General features: G+C 37.1%; 1 protein-coding gene across 1 annotated transcript in view; it reads right to left on the bottom strand.

Moving 5' to 3' along the window:
* Positions 1 to 514: 514 nt before the first annotated feature.
* LOC149845798 (uncharacterized) overlaps positions 515 to 15,428 on the bottom strand; it is a 45,963-nt gene continuing 31,049 nt past the window's right edge. Inside the window, exons 3-9 of the mRNA XM_089997740.1 lie at positions 7,935 to 8,058; positions 7,705 to 7,837; positions 6,061 to 6,116; positions 1,356 to 5,961; positions 1,166 to 1,252; positions 989 to 1,093; positions 515 to 903 (exon numbers count right to left, since the gene is read on the bottom strand). Of these exons, the coding sequence (XP_089853866.1) occupies positions 841 to 903; positions 989 to 1,093; positions 1,166 to 1,252; positions 1,356 to 5,961; positions 6,061 to 6,116; positions 7,705 to 7,837; positions 7,935 to 8,058 (5,174 nt within the window). The 3' untranslated portion in view covers positions 515 to 840. The remainder of the gene's footprint in view (positions 904 to 988; positions 1,094 to 1,165; positions 1,253 to 1,355; positions 5,962 to 6,060; positions 6,117 to 7,704; positions 7,838 to 7,934; positions 8,059 to 15,428) is intronic.

Here is a 15,428-nt window from a genome sequence, read left to right as displayed (position 1 = left end):
ATATACATATGGGGTCGGGCCGACCTGAAGCCCAACCCTATTAGAGGGGGTTAGCATAGTGGGGTTCAGCCAAGGCTGTTATACGGGTGGCTGAAGTTCAAATCTTATGGGCATCATACTCTCATGTAAGCCGAAGCCTAGTATAGGCCATGGCGGCGAGGGTCTTAGCCTCGTAGTTTTAAGCTGCTGGCATTGACAACTATGTCTCCAGTTCCAGAAGCGGTTCTTTGGGTTATAAATGAAAAAAAAGAAAAGAAAACTAACTAAAAGCATTTTTTTTTTCCACAAAAGCTTGAAGGATGAAAAAGACCTCTAACATAGTAGAGATGAAAATAGGAAGAAAAGCATGGCATTATGCCGCTTGTGGCATTGACACTGTGTATATAGGAGACTAGATCCCAAATTTAATCATTCTTTTGCTAAAATAGGTTCCAACACACACTTGAACCTCCGCTTCCACGAATGCATAATACGGAAAATGCACAAATCATCAGAAAAATGAGCGATGCAGCACTTTACAAACAGGCACCACCATTCTTGATCTAGCGTTCTTGAGCCTACAGAACATCTCATAGGCAACAATACAAAACTTGCATACATCGACAGAACATCTATACAGAAAAGCCATTGAACCGAATTTCTCTTTGGAGAAAAGGAGCTAATATACAATGACAGAGGAGGAAATGACGAGTGCTTTCCACCCAGCAATTCCAAGCAGACAGTTAATGGACTACATAGGCTTGCAGATAGTAGTCAATGATCTTCTGCTGTTGACCTTCCTCATTAAAGAGAAGCAAAAAGCATGTTGAAATTGCATTATCTGCCAACTCAAGATAAAACTTATTTGTCGCCCCACTTATCTGCATCATCATCATCATCATCACTTCCCGTTCCAGCATATGCCTGTTGTCACAAATAGAACTCATAAAGCAGGTCTAAATAATATCACCAGTATAAGAATTGCAAACAATGAAATTTCTGTATCAACCTGTCGTATAGCATTTGCCTTCTCCAAGATGGCAGCAACTTTGATGTTTGCCGTAGGCCCCTGGATCACAGGTTTTGTTACGACTGTGGGCTTCAGATTGAAGGACTGCCAATTTCAGATCTGCAATTAGACCATGAACGGCAACATAAATTACAACACAATGAAATTTTATCAAACCTTGGCTCTAATTTGCTCCAACAATACTTCTCTTTCGTCAGCCTTTGGTTTGATTTCAACTCTATCCCATTCAGTTACCTTTCTCAACTGCAAAAATGATGAACAGGTCAGGAAACCATTTTCCTTGTAGGCTAACTGAAAAGCTAGATAACTAAGATCTCTCAGTTCTGAATAACAAAAATCAATTTACCGTGGACTTGTCATGAGAAGCAACAGCCTCAATAAGAGGATCTTTGGACCTCTTATACCAAGAACGTCGTTTCCATGGGAGAGCACCATTAGATTGACCAGTTTCAGAAGTTGGAAAATTTGGAATAAGGTATGGTTGCTGTGGCACCTCTCCAGATAGTGAGGAGAAATTCTGACGGGGCTTTCCTGTTATCCACTCCATCGGAGGAAGCGGAAGTGGTGGCATCCCATCTGTCTCGGTTCCTAGACTAAGAGGAGGTAAAATTGGAGGGGTTGAGATACCAATGTTTGAATGAGTCTGACTTGAGTCATGTACAAATTCTTTGTTGTGGCTTTCAACTTGATCTGTTTGAGAAATTATCTGAAACAATGCTGATGATGATATTATTGGGTCATCTGAAGAAGGGAATGCTGCACCTGAATTGGAACTACCACTATCCTGCTTAGGTGGAAGGAGCTCTCCAGTTTCTGGTAGTCCATGCCTAGGTGCAGTTTGTGAAGCTATAACTGATGCAGAAGAGCTGCTAGAAATTCCAGTATGATCCTCCAAGAAATTATGAGAAATGTAGTAATCTGATTCTTCAAGATTTTCTGTTCTTTTCAACTCAAGAGTAGAACTATGAGCATCAGGGTGCAAGGAAGTCATCGTGTTCATCTCATCAACTTGTAACCTGGATTCCCGTGCTACAGAAAACTCTGCTTCAGAAATCGGGCCAGAAATAGAAGGCACTGTATCATCTCTTTTATTTTCAGGAAATTGATGATAAGATCCAAATTCTGCAGTTTTGTCAGTGTCCTTACATTCACTGGAATCCTTGTTATCTGGGGAAAGGATAGAATTGGAATGTTCAAGGACCTCTGAAATGTCATGCTGCTCCTGGTGAGCCAGATGCCCTGAGCAGGCTTCCAGCTGATCTCGCAAATAGTGCTCATCCAAAATAGACTTTTGTGAGGCATCTGCCTTCTGCTGATCGCAAGGTTCCACACAAGCAAAACATTCTTCTTGAGATTCATCTTTCAAAGTGACTGGGGCCTCCGAAATCACAGATATTTGTTCAGTATGAAGTTTGGGTTGATCCAAATCCATTTCTTTCAAGGAAGTAGCAGACCGAACATCAGAGACTCTGCCCTCCGAAACAGGAGCTTCTAACGTATCTGCCTTGTCTTCCACTTGAGCTGACACACAAGGAAGAGAATGTTCTTCAGACTCATGATTCGACAGGAGGGGCACCTCTACACTATCATGCTTAGAGGAAACTAAGATACCTGCAGGGTCAAACTCAAAGGCCTCAGAATCAGCCTTACCAAGTTCAGAAACAAAACTTCTATGAGGATCCAAATCCGGCTCATATGGAGCCATCTCAGAAGGAATATCTTGTAATATTGCACCATCACATGAAGTTTTTGCAGAATCGACACCATCCTCATCAGACTTGTCTTTATGTAGCCGAGATCCACAATCTATATTGGGTCTTGTAGGAACCTCCAAAGGTACTGTGATGCTGGGCATTGTAATGCCATGTGGAAATTCATGAGGGCCAGAACTCTCTGTCAGGTCAGATTCAGAAATAAACTCCGGCTCAGCCAAAACATGCAAGTGCTGATCCATAATTCCTTCACAAGTAGGACAACCTTCTTTTGACCTTACATGGTTGCATAAATTTTCCAGAGAACCATCACCATTGCCAACAGTATCACCTTCTAATAAGGTATAGGTAGAAGTAGAACCATCTGATCGTGAAGGGGCCTCTATAGTACTAGCCATGTTGGGCAACATAAAGTCAGACGGCAATCGAGGAGAACAATTTAGTGTATTGGAATCCAAACATGTCTCATCCAGAATATGTTCGTCCTTTGTTTCACAGTTGGCTTCTACAGTGCTGGTTGCCTCCTTAACAGATTCTATATCAACATAACGAGGATTTTCTTCCATGACATTGTTCGTAGACTCTGATTGAAAACCTTCAAAGATCCCATCTGAAACAGAAGGTGCTTCAGGATATTCAGGCTCTCTATGAACCTCATCACAGATATTTTCCATTTCATTTACCACAGACTTTGATGTAAAATCTTCAGAAACAGAATCATCTGAAGCCAGCAAAGAGGACTGAAGCCCTTCCATAATTTGCCTTTCATCGATCCCATTAGATGATCTATTTACCATGAGTTCAGAATTTTCAGCCAACATATCATGCATACCAGGAGATAAGATATTGGTTTCTGCAGTCTCCTTTATGGCAAAATCCTGATGGGAAAGAATAGAAGTTGGCTCTCCAGCACAATTTTGTTCAGAATGTGGTAGCATAAAAGTAGATGAAGTTCCCGCAGATTCACTTTTCATCATGCAGTTTTCATTATCAATAGCAGTAACTCTTATGAATTCCAAATTTTCAGTGTAAGGAGTAATATTTTGTGTGCCTGCACCTAAATCATCAGGCGGACTAAGCAATGAAGGAATATCTTCATTTGCTGATATGCTAGCTTCACACTGTTCTGGTTCTTTCATGCCCATCAAAAGAAAAGAATCACCTGAATCACTTGTAAAGTCTTTCCCAGATATGACTTTATCAGGACATTGCACAGGCACTTCATCCTTGAAGTCAGCAACTTCATCCTTGAAGTCAGCAACAACTGATCGGTAATGGACATCAGACATATCACAGGGGATGGGTGGTTGACTGTCAAAACCATGATTCACCACTTCATTCGTCATTCCTACTGTTAAGGGCTTTAAAACAAAGGATGCTGCACAATCAGGGATAGATTCAGTTCCCTGGAATGAAGATATTTGAACTTCAGCGAGGCTAGATCCTTCATATGGGCAAGGCAGTATGGAGGTTGCATTGGGCATTGAGGAAGCAGAAGATGTTTCTCCAGATATCTGACAAGAACTGGCACCCTCAAAATGCATCCCACTAGTTGAGTCAGAAAGCAGAGATTCCACAGATTTATCTTGTTCATTACTTCCTGGGAGCATGACAGAAGCTGGTGGTTGAACCACAGCTAACCCATCATGTGGACAAGGGAGTGTAGAGGTTGCATCAAGCACAGATGAAGCAAAAGATACTTCTCCAGATATTTCACAACTAGAACCCACAAAATGTACATCACCAGTTACATCAGAACTTAGAGGTTTCACAGATTTATCCTGTTCGCTACTTCCCAAGGGCATGATAGAAGCCACTTTTTGAATCTCATCCAGGCTTGATCCTTCATGTGGACAAGGGACCGCAGAAGCCACATCAAGCATTGGGGAAGCAGAAGATTCTTCTTCAGACATGCGACAAGAACTAGCACCATCAAAATGTACATCACCAGTTACATCAAGAATTGAGGATTCCACAGGTTTACTCCATTCACTACTTTCTGGGAGCATGACAGAAACTGGTGTTTGAACTTCATCCAAGGTAGAACCTTCTTCCAGACAAGGAAGTTTCGAGGCTGCAGCAAGCACTGAAGAAGTGCAAGATGCTTCTTCAGATATGTGGCAAGATGTAGCACCTTCAAAATATACATCAGCAGTTGCATTAGAAATTGGAGATTCCACAGGTTTTTGTTCACTGCTTTCTGGGAAAGTGACAGGAACTGTATCACACATATTTTCAGTGGTGGACAATCCATCACATGCAAATGACCTAACTAAAGCATCATTAGTCAAAGAGGAAGGTACATTTTCAATGGTCTCATACTGTGGATCATCACATAAAGAACCAGGTATAACACCCTTCAACTCCATATGATTTCCAGAATCTGAGGATATATTTACATTTTCTAGACTGTCATTTATAGGAAGCACCTTAGCAACCTGAGAAAGCTTCATGTCAGTCAAACCGCTAAGTGAATCTGTGAAGGAAAGATTCGGTTTTCCTTCCCCAGAAGAACCATTTGAATCAAATGATGCAGGAGAATTCTCAACATGGGAATCACAACTTTCAGAAAGTAGCTGCAGCTGATATGCATTTGTGTCAGAATCAATATCATGGTGATCCAGGGTAAAGAGTTCAAGCTCGTGATTGGTTCTGCACTCAGAATCTGTTTCAATTTCAGACTCAATAGTAGCAAGGGCGTCCACATAAGTTTCGAGCTCACTAGCAAAGTCATCAGGCCTTTTTTCCTCGGCATTCATTTCCACTTTGCTTCCACCATCAACTAAGACATCCTCTTGCTCTCCATCATTAGCTGTGGCTGCTCCTTTAATATTTGTTATTGTTTCAGCTGATTTTTCTGATATGCTTCCACCAAGATCATAAATCAACTCATTTGAAGGAAGGGCTAACACATCCTTCAGCTTCCTAGAAGATGGAATTTGTGCATCTTCATTGTGTAGCAAGAAATTTAAGGAGCCCTCCATATTATTTGCATGAACTTGTGAAACAGATGATTCCTTATCACTTGACGTGTTTACGAAGGAAGGGAAGTGATTTGTAGATAAAAGTTTATCTTCAGCTATGGGTGTTTCAAGGATCTGTTCCATATAAGTTCTACCTATTTTTTTATTGGAGAAAGTGTATCCATTCATATGTCTCATCTTCAACTTTACTCTATGCACAGGAATATTCTCTGTTTTGGTCTTCTTCACATCAGGAGTCAAAGAGACATTATCCATACTGCATTAAGGAGATATAGACATATCATGAGTAAAAAAATTTATCATTGCACAGTTGTTCTCAAAACCTTAAATGGCAGAAAATCAGATAAAGATCCACCTAGAATCAAGCAGTGTTTCCAGAGTATCACCATTCCTCTGCCTCAATCCCTTCTTCTGTCAGAAATTTTCAAACTAAAGTTAGAGTCAGCATCAGTTTGAAACTTCAGTATGAAAAAATCAAAACTTAAAAAACTGATTTCCAAGAAGATATACTTAATGTAACTATTGTGCATATGTATATCTGTAACACCCAGAGAATCTCTTTACCTAAAATGCATGACATATGGCTATATCTTAGCAATCAAATGAGATGGGATAGAAACAAAAACAGATAAATATATAAAATAAAATTAGTAAAATTCCGAAAACCAGAAGTAACCGGGTAACCATAGGGTTATAAAGGGTCTAGACATAACTCATAAGGGTTTGATAGAGAGAACATACATGCACACAATATTCAGAACACAATCAATGGATTATATATATATATATATATATATATATATGTATTAGTTTGTTTGCCAGGGATCACACCTTAAACCATTTTTTAACGTAAAAATGTGTTTTTGAGTCATGAAATTTTGGTACATTGTGGACAGTTAATTTTTTAGGCCCTTGCAAAAACCTGGTTGTATGTTTCAAACACATGATCCAAACCCTATTTTACACTAAAGAAACTATGTAGATCAGAACTGTAAGTTGGATCCACAAAAAAAATGTGAAAGAAGATAGCATTTTCTACTAGATTAACTAGCAATATATATACATACATACATCCATATATATATATATAGAGAGAGAGAGAGAGGGAGAGAGAGAGAGAGAAAAAAAAATTACTCAAAAGATTAAGGGATAAAACACATACTGTATGCCATATACCTACATAAATACACCCATACATATGTGTGTGTATACTTTCACCATTATCTCGGCACATTGCATTATAATCAAATCAGTATCTCTATTTGTTTGAGAAATTCATTTTTAAACATACATTCAGTTTTTAATTATTATAAAACTTAGATAGTTGTCCTTTCCTTGAAGTTGAGATTTTTCTGGTATTTCACCCAACAGAAACAAATTTTCAGATCCCCTCAGAAATTGCACTGTGTATGCCATTCCAGCACCAATACTAGAGATCATCACATATGTACATGCAAGAGAGAGAGAGGGAGAGAGAGAGAGAGAGAGTACTAACATAAATACATATGATGCACTGATTAGAAGAAAGCCCAATAGAACAACGTTTCAACCAGAAACTTATCATGATCATTGAGATGAAAACTTTCAGAAGAAAAAAGATAAAAGATGATATCAACTATCTTAGATTCTTAGCAGATATTATACCGTCATTATTCTGCATGAAAATGTTTGAATTTCTTAGCATGGTATTGTTTGTTAAAATTGTGCAGTAAGAAGAACAAGAATAATGTCTTAATAGACATGAACAGAAATAAAAGGAATAAAAAGTTTACTCCAAAAGATCTCCCAATATTTTCATCAAAATTGAAATATTAGAATGTAAAGTCATTTTGTTTTTTCCAATTACCCAAAATTCATGGTGCAACTTAAAAACCTTGCCTGAACCATCACCATGACATTCTTCCACATAGCATAAAGTCATTTATCTGGCTTGAAAAGCAAAAGCTTTTAGAATTTAAACCATTCTAAATCATATAGTTGAACTTTTGAAGTGCCACACCTTGACTCTGCGAGGTCGTTTCTCTCTTTGAATTTCATCAGCTTTCAGAGCCCCAGAAGAGGCAAGCTCTATCTTAAAAAATGAGGGGTCAGAATATCTCTTCAGACATGCTCCAGCACCAGCAATATCAAACCTGAAAAAGGGAAGATAAATTTGCCACTTTAGATCAGAAAATTCACAAGAAATCCAAAACAAATAATGAAAATATCACAAAGCCCTTAAACTCATACTTATCTAGCAAAAACAATCGGGGTGGACCACGACATTCTTCATAGGAGTCCATTACAAAGCGAGGCAAGTCACCCCGAGTAACCAGGTTCTGCTCAATTCTGACGCTAGAACGCCAATCAGAGCCTGAAATGCATCACATTTATCATACTATTATTGGCTATGTTGACACCAAACCAATTATCATATTCAGGAACTCAACTTATTTACTACTAGCACTGCTACACACCGACATAAATACAAGGCAGTACGTTGTTGAGGATATAAACTTGATGTTGCATTAAGAGACTCATGTCCACAAAAAAAATATAAAGCAATACATTAGCTGCATGTCAATGATGGTAAAAATTTGTAATGCTTGTAACATTGTTGTGGAAAGCAGCATCATGAAGCATCGTATATGTAACTCAAATTCAAAGAGCAGGTTCCATTCTGTCAACCACAAAAGGGTCTGAGAAGTTCATGAAAGAATATGAAAACAGTAAAAACACAACCACTCTGTAACTCATAAAGCAATGGTTAAATATCACCTGAAGAGTTCCCTGAATGAAATCCCTAATATTTCTCATAAGCCCCATTCAACACATTGGCTCAATGACTCTGTCAAGATTCTATTGAATTCCAGTGAACTGTCTACGATATCCATCACCTCCAAATTTTCTTTTCCTTTGTTTCATTCTTTTAACTTCAAAAAAAATGTAATAGGAGCAAACCTCCTCTATTTGGTCCACACAAAGAAATATTAATTTTCAGTGAAAAACTAAACGGGGTTAACCCATAGTTACTGGAAACACTTTTTCTAAATGGGAATCATGATTCCCAGGAAGCAGGAACCAAAAGCGGTCGGAAGTCGTGCTTCCTAGCCATGGGAATTGTGATTCCCAACCATGGGAATCCTGATTCCCAGCCACGAGAATCGTGATTCCCATAATTGGGAACTCTATTTCCTCGCACAACTGGGTATTTTAAATTCTTGGGTACAGGAGTTCCAAATCCCAAGTTGAGGATTTCCAATTTCTCACATATAGGAATTCTAATTCCTAAAACTTAGGTATATTTTGCATGTGCTAAATTCAAAACATTAAGGTCACAAGAAAGTAACCTTTTCTACGCACTTTTTTTTTCTCGTGTAAATCATTTTAAAATAAATGGTACTTATGTCTTTTTTCTATATCCTTTAAATAGTAAGGATTTTCTACTTTAGATTAGCATCGAATATCATTTTATATGTATGGATTTATATAACATTGTCTGCTCATGGCATACCTTTTTTTTATTAAGTATCATAAAATATGTGGCTTATATTGTAGGCTTAGTTGAAGTTCCTTAGAATTGTAATGTATGTGATAAGTTAGGTATTAATTGCTTCACAGTTTTTTTTATTATTTCAATGTTTTGTATCCATACTCCAAAAATAGACTAAGTCGTTCTTAAATATCTTGTACTTCTATTGGATCTATATTAATGTGTTATTCTCCTAAATGATCTAGATATTTTTTTCTAATAAGATGATATAATTGTTGATTGTAAACGTAATTTCTTAATTATTCATTAATATACTTCTCTCCTCAAAAAACTTCATTTCTTTTTTTTCTTGTATCGACCATTTTATTAGTATTTCTCACAATTTCACATATTGCTTCCTAAACAGTTCTCCCTACCACTTCCTGCTCACATCCGGCTTCCCGAATCCTTTAGAAATTTTGAATGACCAGTTTCTGATTCTGATTCCCATACTGCTTCCTGCTTTCAGTTCTCGCTCTCGCAACCATGGGTTAAACCTCATTATCAAATTGGGGAACCCCACCAAAACTCCATCAGATAACCATCAAAGAAGCTCCTTGCAGTTTCCTCAAGTCAGAACAGTTGCAAAGTTCCTTTGTAATTCTACCAGAGAACTATGTCACACTAACACTAGACTTTAGCATGCTTGTCCCATGTTGACACGATATCACACCACAACACTTCATAAACATAGTAAAACATGTGTTGAGCACGGTAAACACCATGTCCTAACATCATCTATTTATTTTCATGATCTTGAATTTTTATTTTTTATTCACTTGTGTGATTCTCTTCTAAATTATTATTAATTACATTACATTTCAATTTTCAACTTGGATTTATTATTTAATCATATAGAATTGTTGTTCAAGAATGTGCACTTAAGAAGTTATTCATGCTTTGCTTTAGAATAAGAATATCAGTTGATCAACTGCTTTTTGGATTGTTTTATACCTTGTCATTGGTGCACAATATTGCTTTTTAGAGTTTTCTTACATACAAAGCATTTACTTGTTACTAATAAAGTCCAGCCCAATTCTTACTTAGATCCCTTGTTTGATTCCAATAGCATCATCTATCAAGGTCGATGCAGGCAAAATTAATGCATACCGTACTATAAGTTAAAAAAATGGAAGTGGAATGGATGGAACATAATTTGGATCATGCCACATCACTTATTCTACTAGATCTCATGAAGCCTACTCGTGCATGACATGGTTTGGGTCTGATCATAGAAGAGATTCTCCTAAGGGAACCATCATATCCCCTTGCCCTGTAAGGGGACAGCGGGTGGAAAACCGACACATGTTTATGTTCATGATGGGAAATACAAAAATAGATTGATTCAGGATTTCATATGTTATATATTCTTAGACATCTTATTGAGAGAAATAGAGAGAGGAACAAAGATTTGCATATGTTTTTTTTTATTTGGAGAAGGCATACGATAGAGTACCTAGGGACGTTCTCTGGTGGACAATGATGAAGAAAGGTGTTTCTCTCAAGTACATTAGTATAATTAAGGATATGTATGAAGGAGTAGTAACCAATGTCCGCACTTGTGGAGGGATGACAACCAATTTTCCTATAACGGTTGGGTTACATCAAGGATCTGCTTTAAGCCATTTCCTATTTGCTATAGTGATGGATGAGTTTACGAGATCAATTCAAGAAAATGTGCCGTGGTGTATGTTGTTTGCTGATGATATTGTTTTGATTGATGAGTCTAGAGATGGGGTTAATGCTAAGTTAGAATTATGGAGACAGACATTGGAAGCAAGAGGTTTTAAGTTGAGTAAGAGTAAGACAGAATTCATGGAATGTCGGTTTAGTAAGCAACGAAGTAGTGATGGGAGTGTAGTGAACCTTGGTGAGCAAGAAATACCGGTGGATGATTGTTTCAAATATTTGGGATCTATCATTCAAAAGTATGGAGAAATTGATGGAGATGTAAATCATAGGATAAAGGTTGGGTGGATGAAATGGAAAAGTGCAACTGAAGTATTGTGCGATCGTAGAATGCCATTGCGGTTGAAGGGAAAGTTTTATAGGACGACTATTAAGCCCGCTTTACTATATGGTACGGAATGTTGGGCTGCCAAGAGACATCATATTCAAAAAATGAGTGTAACTGAGATGCGTATGCTGAGATGGATGTGTGGAAATACAATAAAAGATAAGATTCTGAACGAGGAGATACGTAAGAAGGTAGGCGTTGCACCCATTGAAAATAAGATGAGAGAGAATCGTTTACGGTGGTTTGGACATATTCGGCGAAGGCCTAATGATGCTCCAGTTAGAAGGATGGAGAAATGGGATAATATATTAGTTAAAAGAGGTCGGGGTAGGCCTAGTAAGACATGGATGGAGGTGATAGGAAAGGATATGAATGCTTTGAACCTCACCGAGGACATGGCATTGGTTAGAAATGATTAGAGGAGAAGGATTCATGTGGAAGACCCAGAATGATTTTCTTTTTTGGTTCATATCCCCGACCCCAATTGTTTTGGGATGAAGGCGTAGTTGTTGTTGTTGTTGTTGTTGTATATATCTACTATGTCTATATTATATAAATGATAAACAAAATAATTAGGAATATTAGAAAAATCCAGGTGGCTTTTATTTTAGCACACAGCTCATTGATTCTGTTGTTTAAAAGATGATTCACGCAAAGGAGAGAGAATTACCATGAACATTAGAAATTTTATGGCTTTTATTTTAGCACTTAGCTCATTGATTCTATTGTTCAGAAGATGATGCGTTAAAAAAGATAATAATTTTGGTATCTACTATTGTTCCAAAGCAATCATAAGAGAAGAGCCAAGGAGACAATGCAAAAGGGGTTTTGCTGCTGCATGATTCCCAATAGGGAGATCGTGTGGTATATGCCTCTTTATATTAGAATCAGTTACAATACATGTACAATTACAAATATGCCGGAGATTGATATATTACTCTACATTAAATACAAAGAGCAAAGTATATCACGTCCAGCGGTATGGATCTGGATCCAATCTAAGATCCAGACCCACCAATGTTATCTCTCAATAGCCTTCCTTAAGTTGTACATGCTAATCACTATGGACAACTTGGATTTCAAGTTCCAGAATCTTTACCTAGTCAAAACCCTTTGATTTTCTAAACCAACAAATTTTGCTTCAAACTCCCCATCTTCAATTTTACTTCTGATGAAATGTTGGTCGATCTCTATAAGTTCAGTGAAATTTTAATGGCATTCTGGTTATCACAAAACAAAACTGATCTAGGGATTGTCTCATTCAAATCATGCACAAGTTCCTTATCCATGCTAACATAGAGGAAGCATCCGTCATTGCTCAATATTCAGCCTCAGTGCTTGATCTTGCTATGTAGCCCATGTGTATTTATTAATTATGCTGAAAACTGAAAGGGATATAGATGTTATAACGTTAAAAATGATAAATTTTATGTTTCAAGAAATGTTTATTCTATTGAAAATGAGACTTATTTTGAGTCTACTATGCTTTAGAAAAATATTGTGTATTCTTTTCTTTTAGATTTGTCACCTAAATATAGTTCTATTGATTATGATCAAATGGATATGAATGAATGTAATGATAATGTTGTTATTGAGGAACCTCAAAATGATGTTCAAGAGAGTAATGAAAATGATGATTGTGATATTGAACCTCCTATTCCTTAGATATTCTAGACGTATTTCTGAAAGGAAACCTAGTAAGCTAGAAAAATTCTCCCAACTAGAACAAACAAAACCTTCTAATCTTAGGTGTTCTAGTGGATTTTCCAAACTCCCAAATAGGTTTGTGTCCCAGGTAGGTTTGTCCTACGACTTTTTTTACCTCAGTATAGTCTGACTAGTCCATATTTACTCTTATTTTGAACCTAACACCTACAACCAAGCCAAATATTGACCTAAGTGTGTAAAAGTTATAATACAAGAATTAGAAGCTCTTCTAAATCCAAGACCTAAGATTCAAAAATCGCCTAATAGGAGATGTTAATAGGTGTACAAAGTTAAAACTAAGAGTGATGGATATATGAAAAGTGATGATCATGTCAATAGGTGTACAAAGTTAAGACCTACGAGATGTTAATAGGTGTTAAAAGTTAAAACTAAGAGTGATGGATATCTGAAAAATTACAAAGCTAGGTTAGTAGTCAAAGGATACTCGCAAGAATATGGAATGGATTATGAGGAGAGCTTTGCCCCAATAACTAGAATGACCATAATTAAAACTCTCATAGCAATAGCTTATGTTAGAAGGTAGCCTATATGTCAAATGGATGTCAAAATTCCTTTTAAGGGAAAAATTAAAAAGAAGGCTTATATGGATCTCCACCTAGACTTGAGGCTCCCCTTGGCATGATCCTTTATTTGAAGAAAGCATTATCTGGTTTAAAACCGACTCCAAAGTCTTGGTACGACAAGTTTAGTAATGTTATGATTAATCATGGAAATAGGTCTTGTTATACAGACGTTGCTTTGTTTATAAAAAATTATAAATGCAAGTAATATTATTTGCCTTTTGTACGTTAATGACATGATCATCACTAGTGGAGAGAAACAATGAGTTAATTATGTTAAATAAGTTTTTAAGAAAGATTTTGAAATAATTGATCCGGTTATCTTAGATATTTTCTCTGAATTGCGGTTGCCTATTCACCATGTGGGTATTTGTTAACTCAAACTAAATTTACAACAGAGATTATTGACAGGTCTGGGATTTTAAATGAAAAGAGTCGATACTGCAAAAGTTATTAATAACAAAATGAAAATCGATGGTAGAACACCTCTAGAGAATCTTACGTTATATTGTCATCTGTCACATAGAAACAGCAAAATAGGCCATGTACCCGTGTCGACATGGCCCAACACGCGTACGAACACTGAGGATGACATGGGTACGTTGGCATATGAGTTGGGTCGGATCCAACTAAGACCCAACCCAGAACCCACAATCTCTCTTTTTTTCTGTTGAAACCCTCTCCCTTCCCACCCTCGACAGCAAAAGGGGAGGAGAAGAGAGAAAGAGAGAGAGAGGTACCACTTTCACTTCTTTTCTTACCTGCAGAGAGAGAGAGAGATGTGAAAACGAGATCATCCACCAGAATCGTGAGGAGGAAGAAGGCAGAGAGAGGAGAGGAGAGGGTTGTAGAGAATACCCAAAAACGTCAATCAGATCTGACTTGTGGGTCTTTCTTCATTATAAGATATGTTTATATAATTGTTTACAATGTTGTTACAATAATACCACTAGACTCTAATATACATTAGATAGAGATAAGGTGTAGAAATGACAAAAAATAAATAAATATAGCCAGACATGTTTATAGTCTATAATTTAACCCAACAAAAGCATTATGCCCAGAAATTGATGTTCGCTCATCTGGATCGCCCGCCCAGTCCACATCAGAATAAGCCATTATTATTACAACATTCTTGTTTTCATCTCTTTTTCTATAACAAAGACCATCCCCGAGTGTGCCTTTAAGATACCTGAGGATTCTCTTGACTGCCTCTACATGACTTGTTCTTGGGCAATACATATATTGGGATACCTGACTTACCGCAACATTTGGCCGAGTAAGTGTGAGGTATTGAAGCATACCTACAATGCTCTTAGATTTGGTGGGATCTTTATATACTTCTTCATCACAACTGAGCCTTTGACTTAAAGCACTAGCAGTTAAAAGAGGTTTGCAATCTTTCATACAAGCTTTGCTCAACAAATCAATAGTGTATTTGTGTTGTGTCAGCAACAATGTATCTTTCCCTCTATCAACCTCCACTCCTAAAAAAATATTTGAGCCTTCCCAGGTCTTTCATCTTGAATCTTCGACTTAGAACTTCTTTGATCTCAATGGTATGTTTTTCTGAATTTCCTAAAACTATCATATCATCCACATAAATAAGTAAGACAATTAGCTAATGTTTACCATTATACACAAAAAGTGAATGATTAAGTTGCAATCTAATGAATTCATGCTTTTGAATTTCAAGAAAAAAACTCTTGAACCATGATCTGGATGCTTGCTTAAGCCCATATATAGCCTTGTTCAGTTTGCACACATATTTGTTTGGATCTCTTTCATTATATCCCTGTGGTTGTTTCATGTGAACTTCTTCCTTCAAGTCCCCATGTAAAAACGCATTTTTAACATCCAATTGGTTTAATATCCAACCACGATCAACTGCAAGGAATAAAATAACA

This window comes from Nuphar pumila, chromosome 2 (genome assembly GCF_984573655.1).
Source record: "Nuphar pumila chromosome 2, dmNupPumi1.hap1.1, whole genome shotgun sequence".
Taxonomy (NCBI): Eukaryota; Viridiplantae; Streptophyta; class Magnoliopsida; order Nymphaeales; family Nymphaeaceae; genus Nuphar; species Nuphar pumila.
This window is presented reverse-complemented; position numbering and strand designations above follow the sequence as displayed.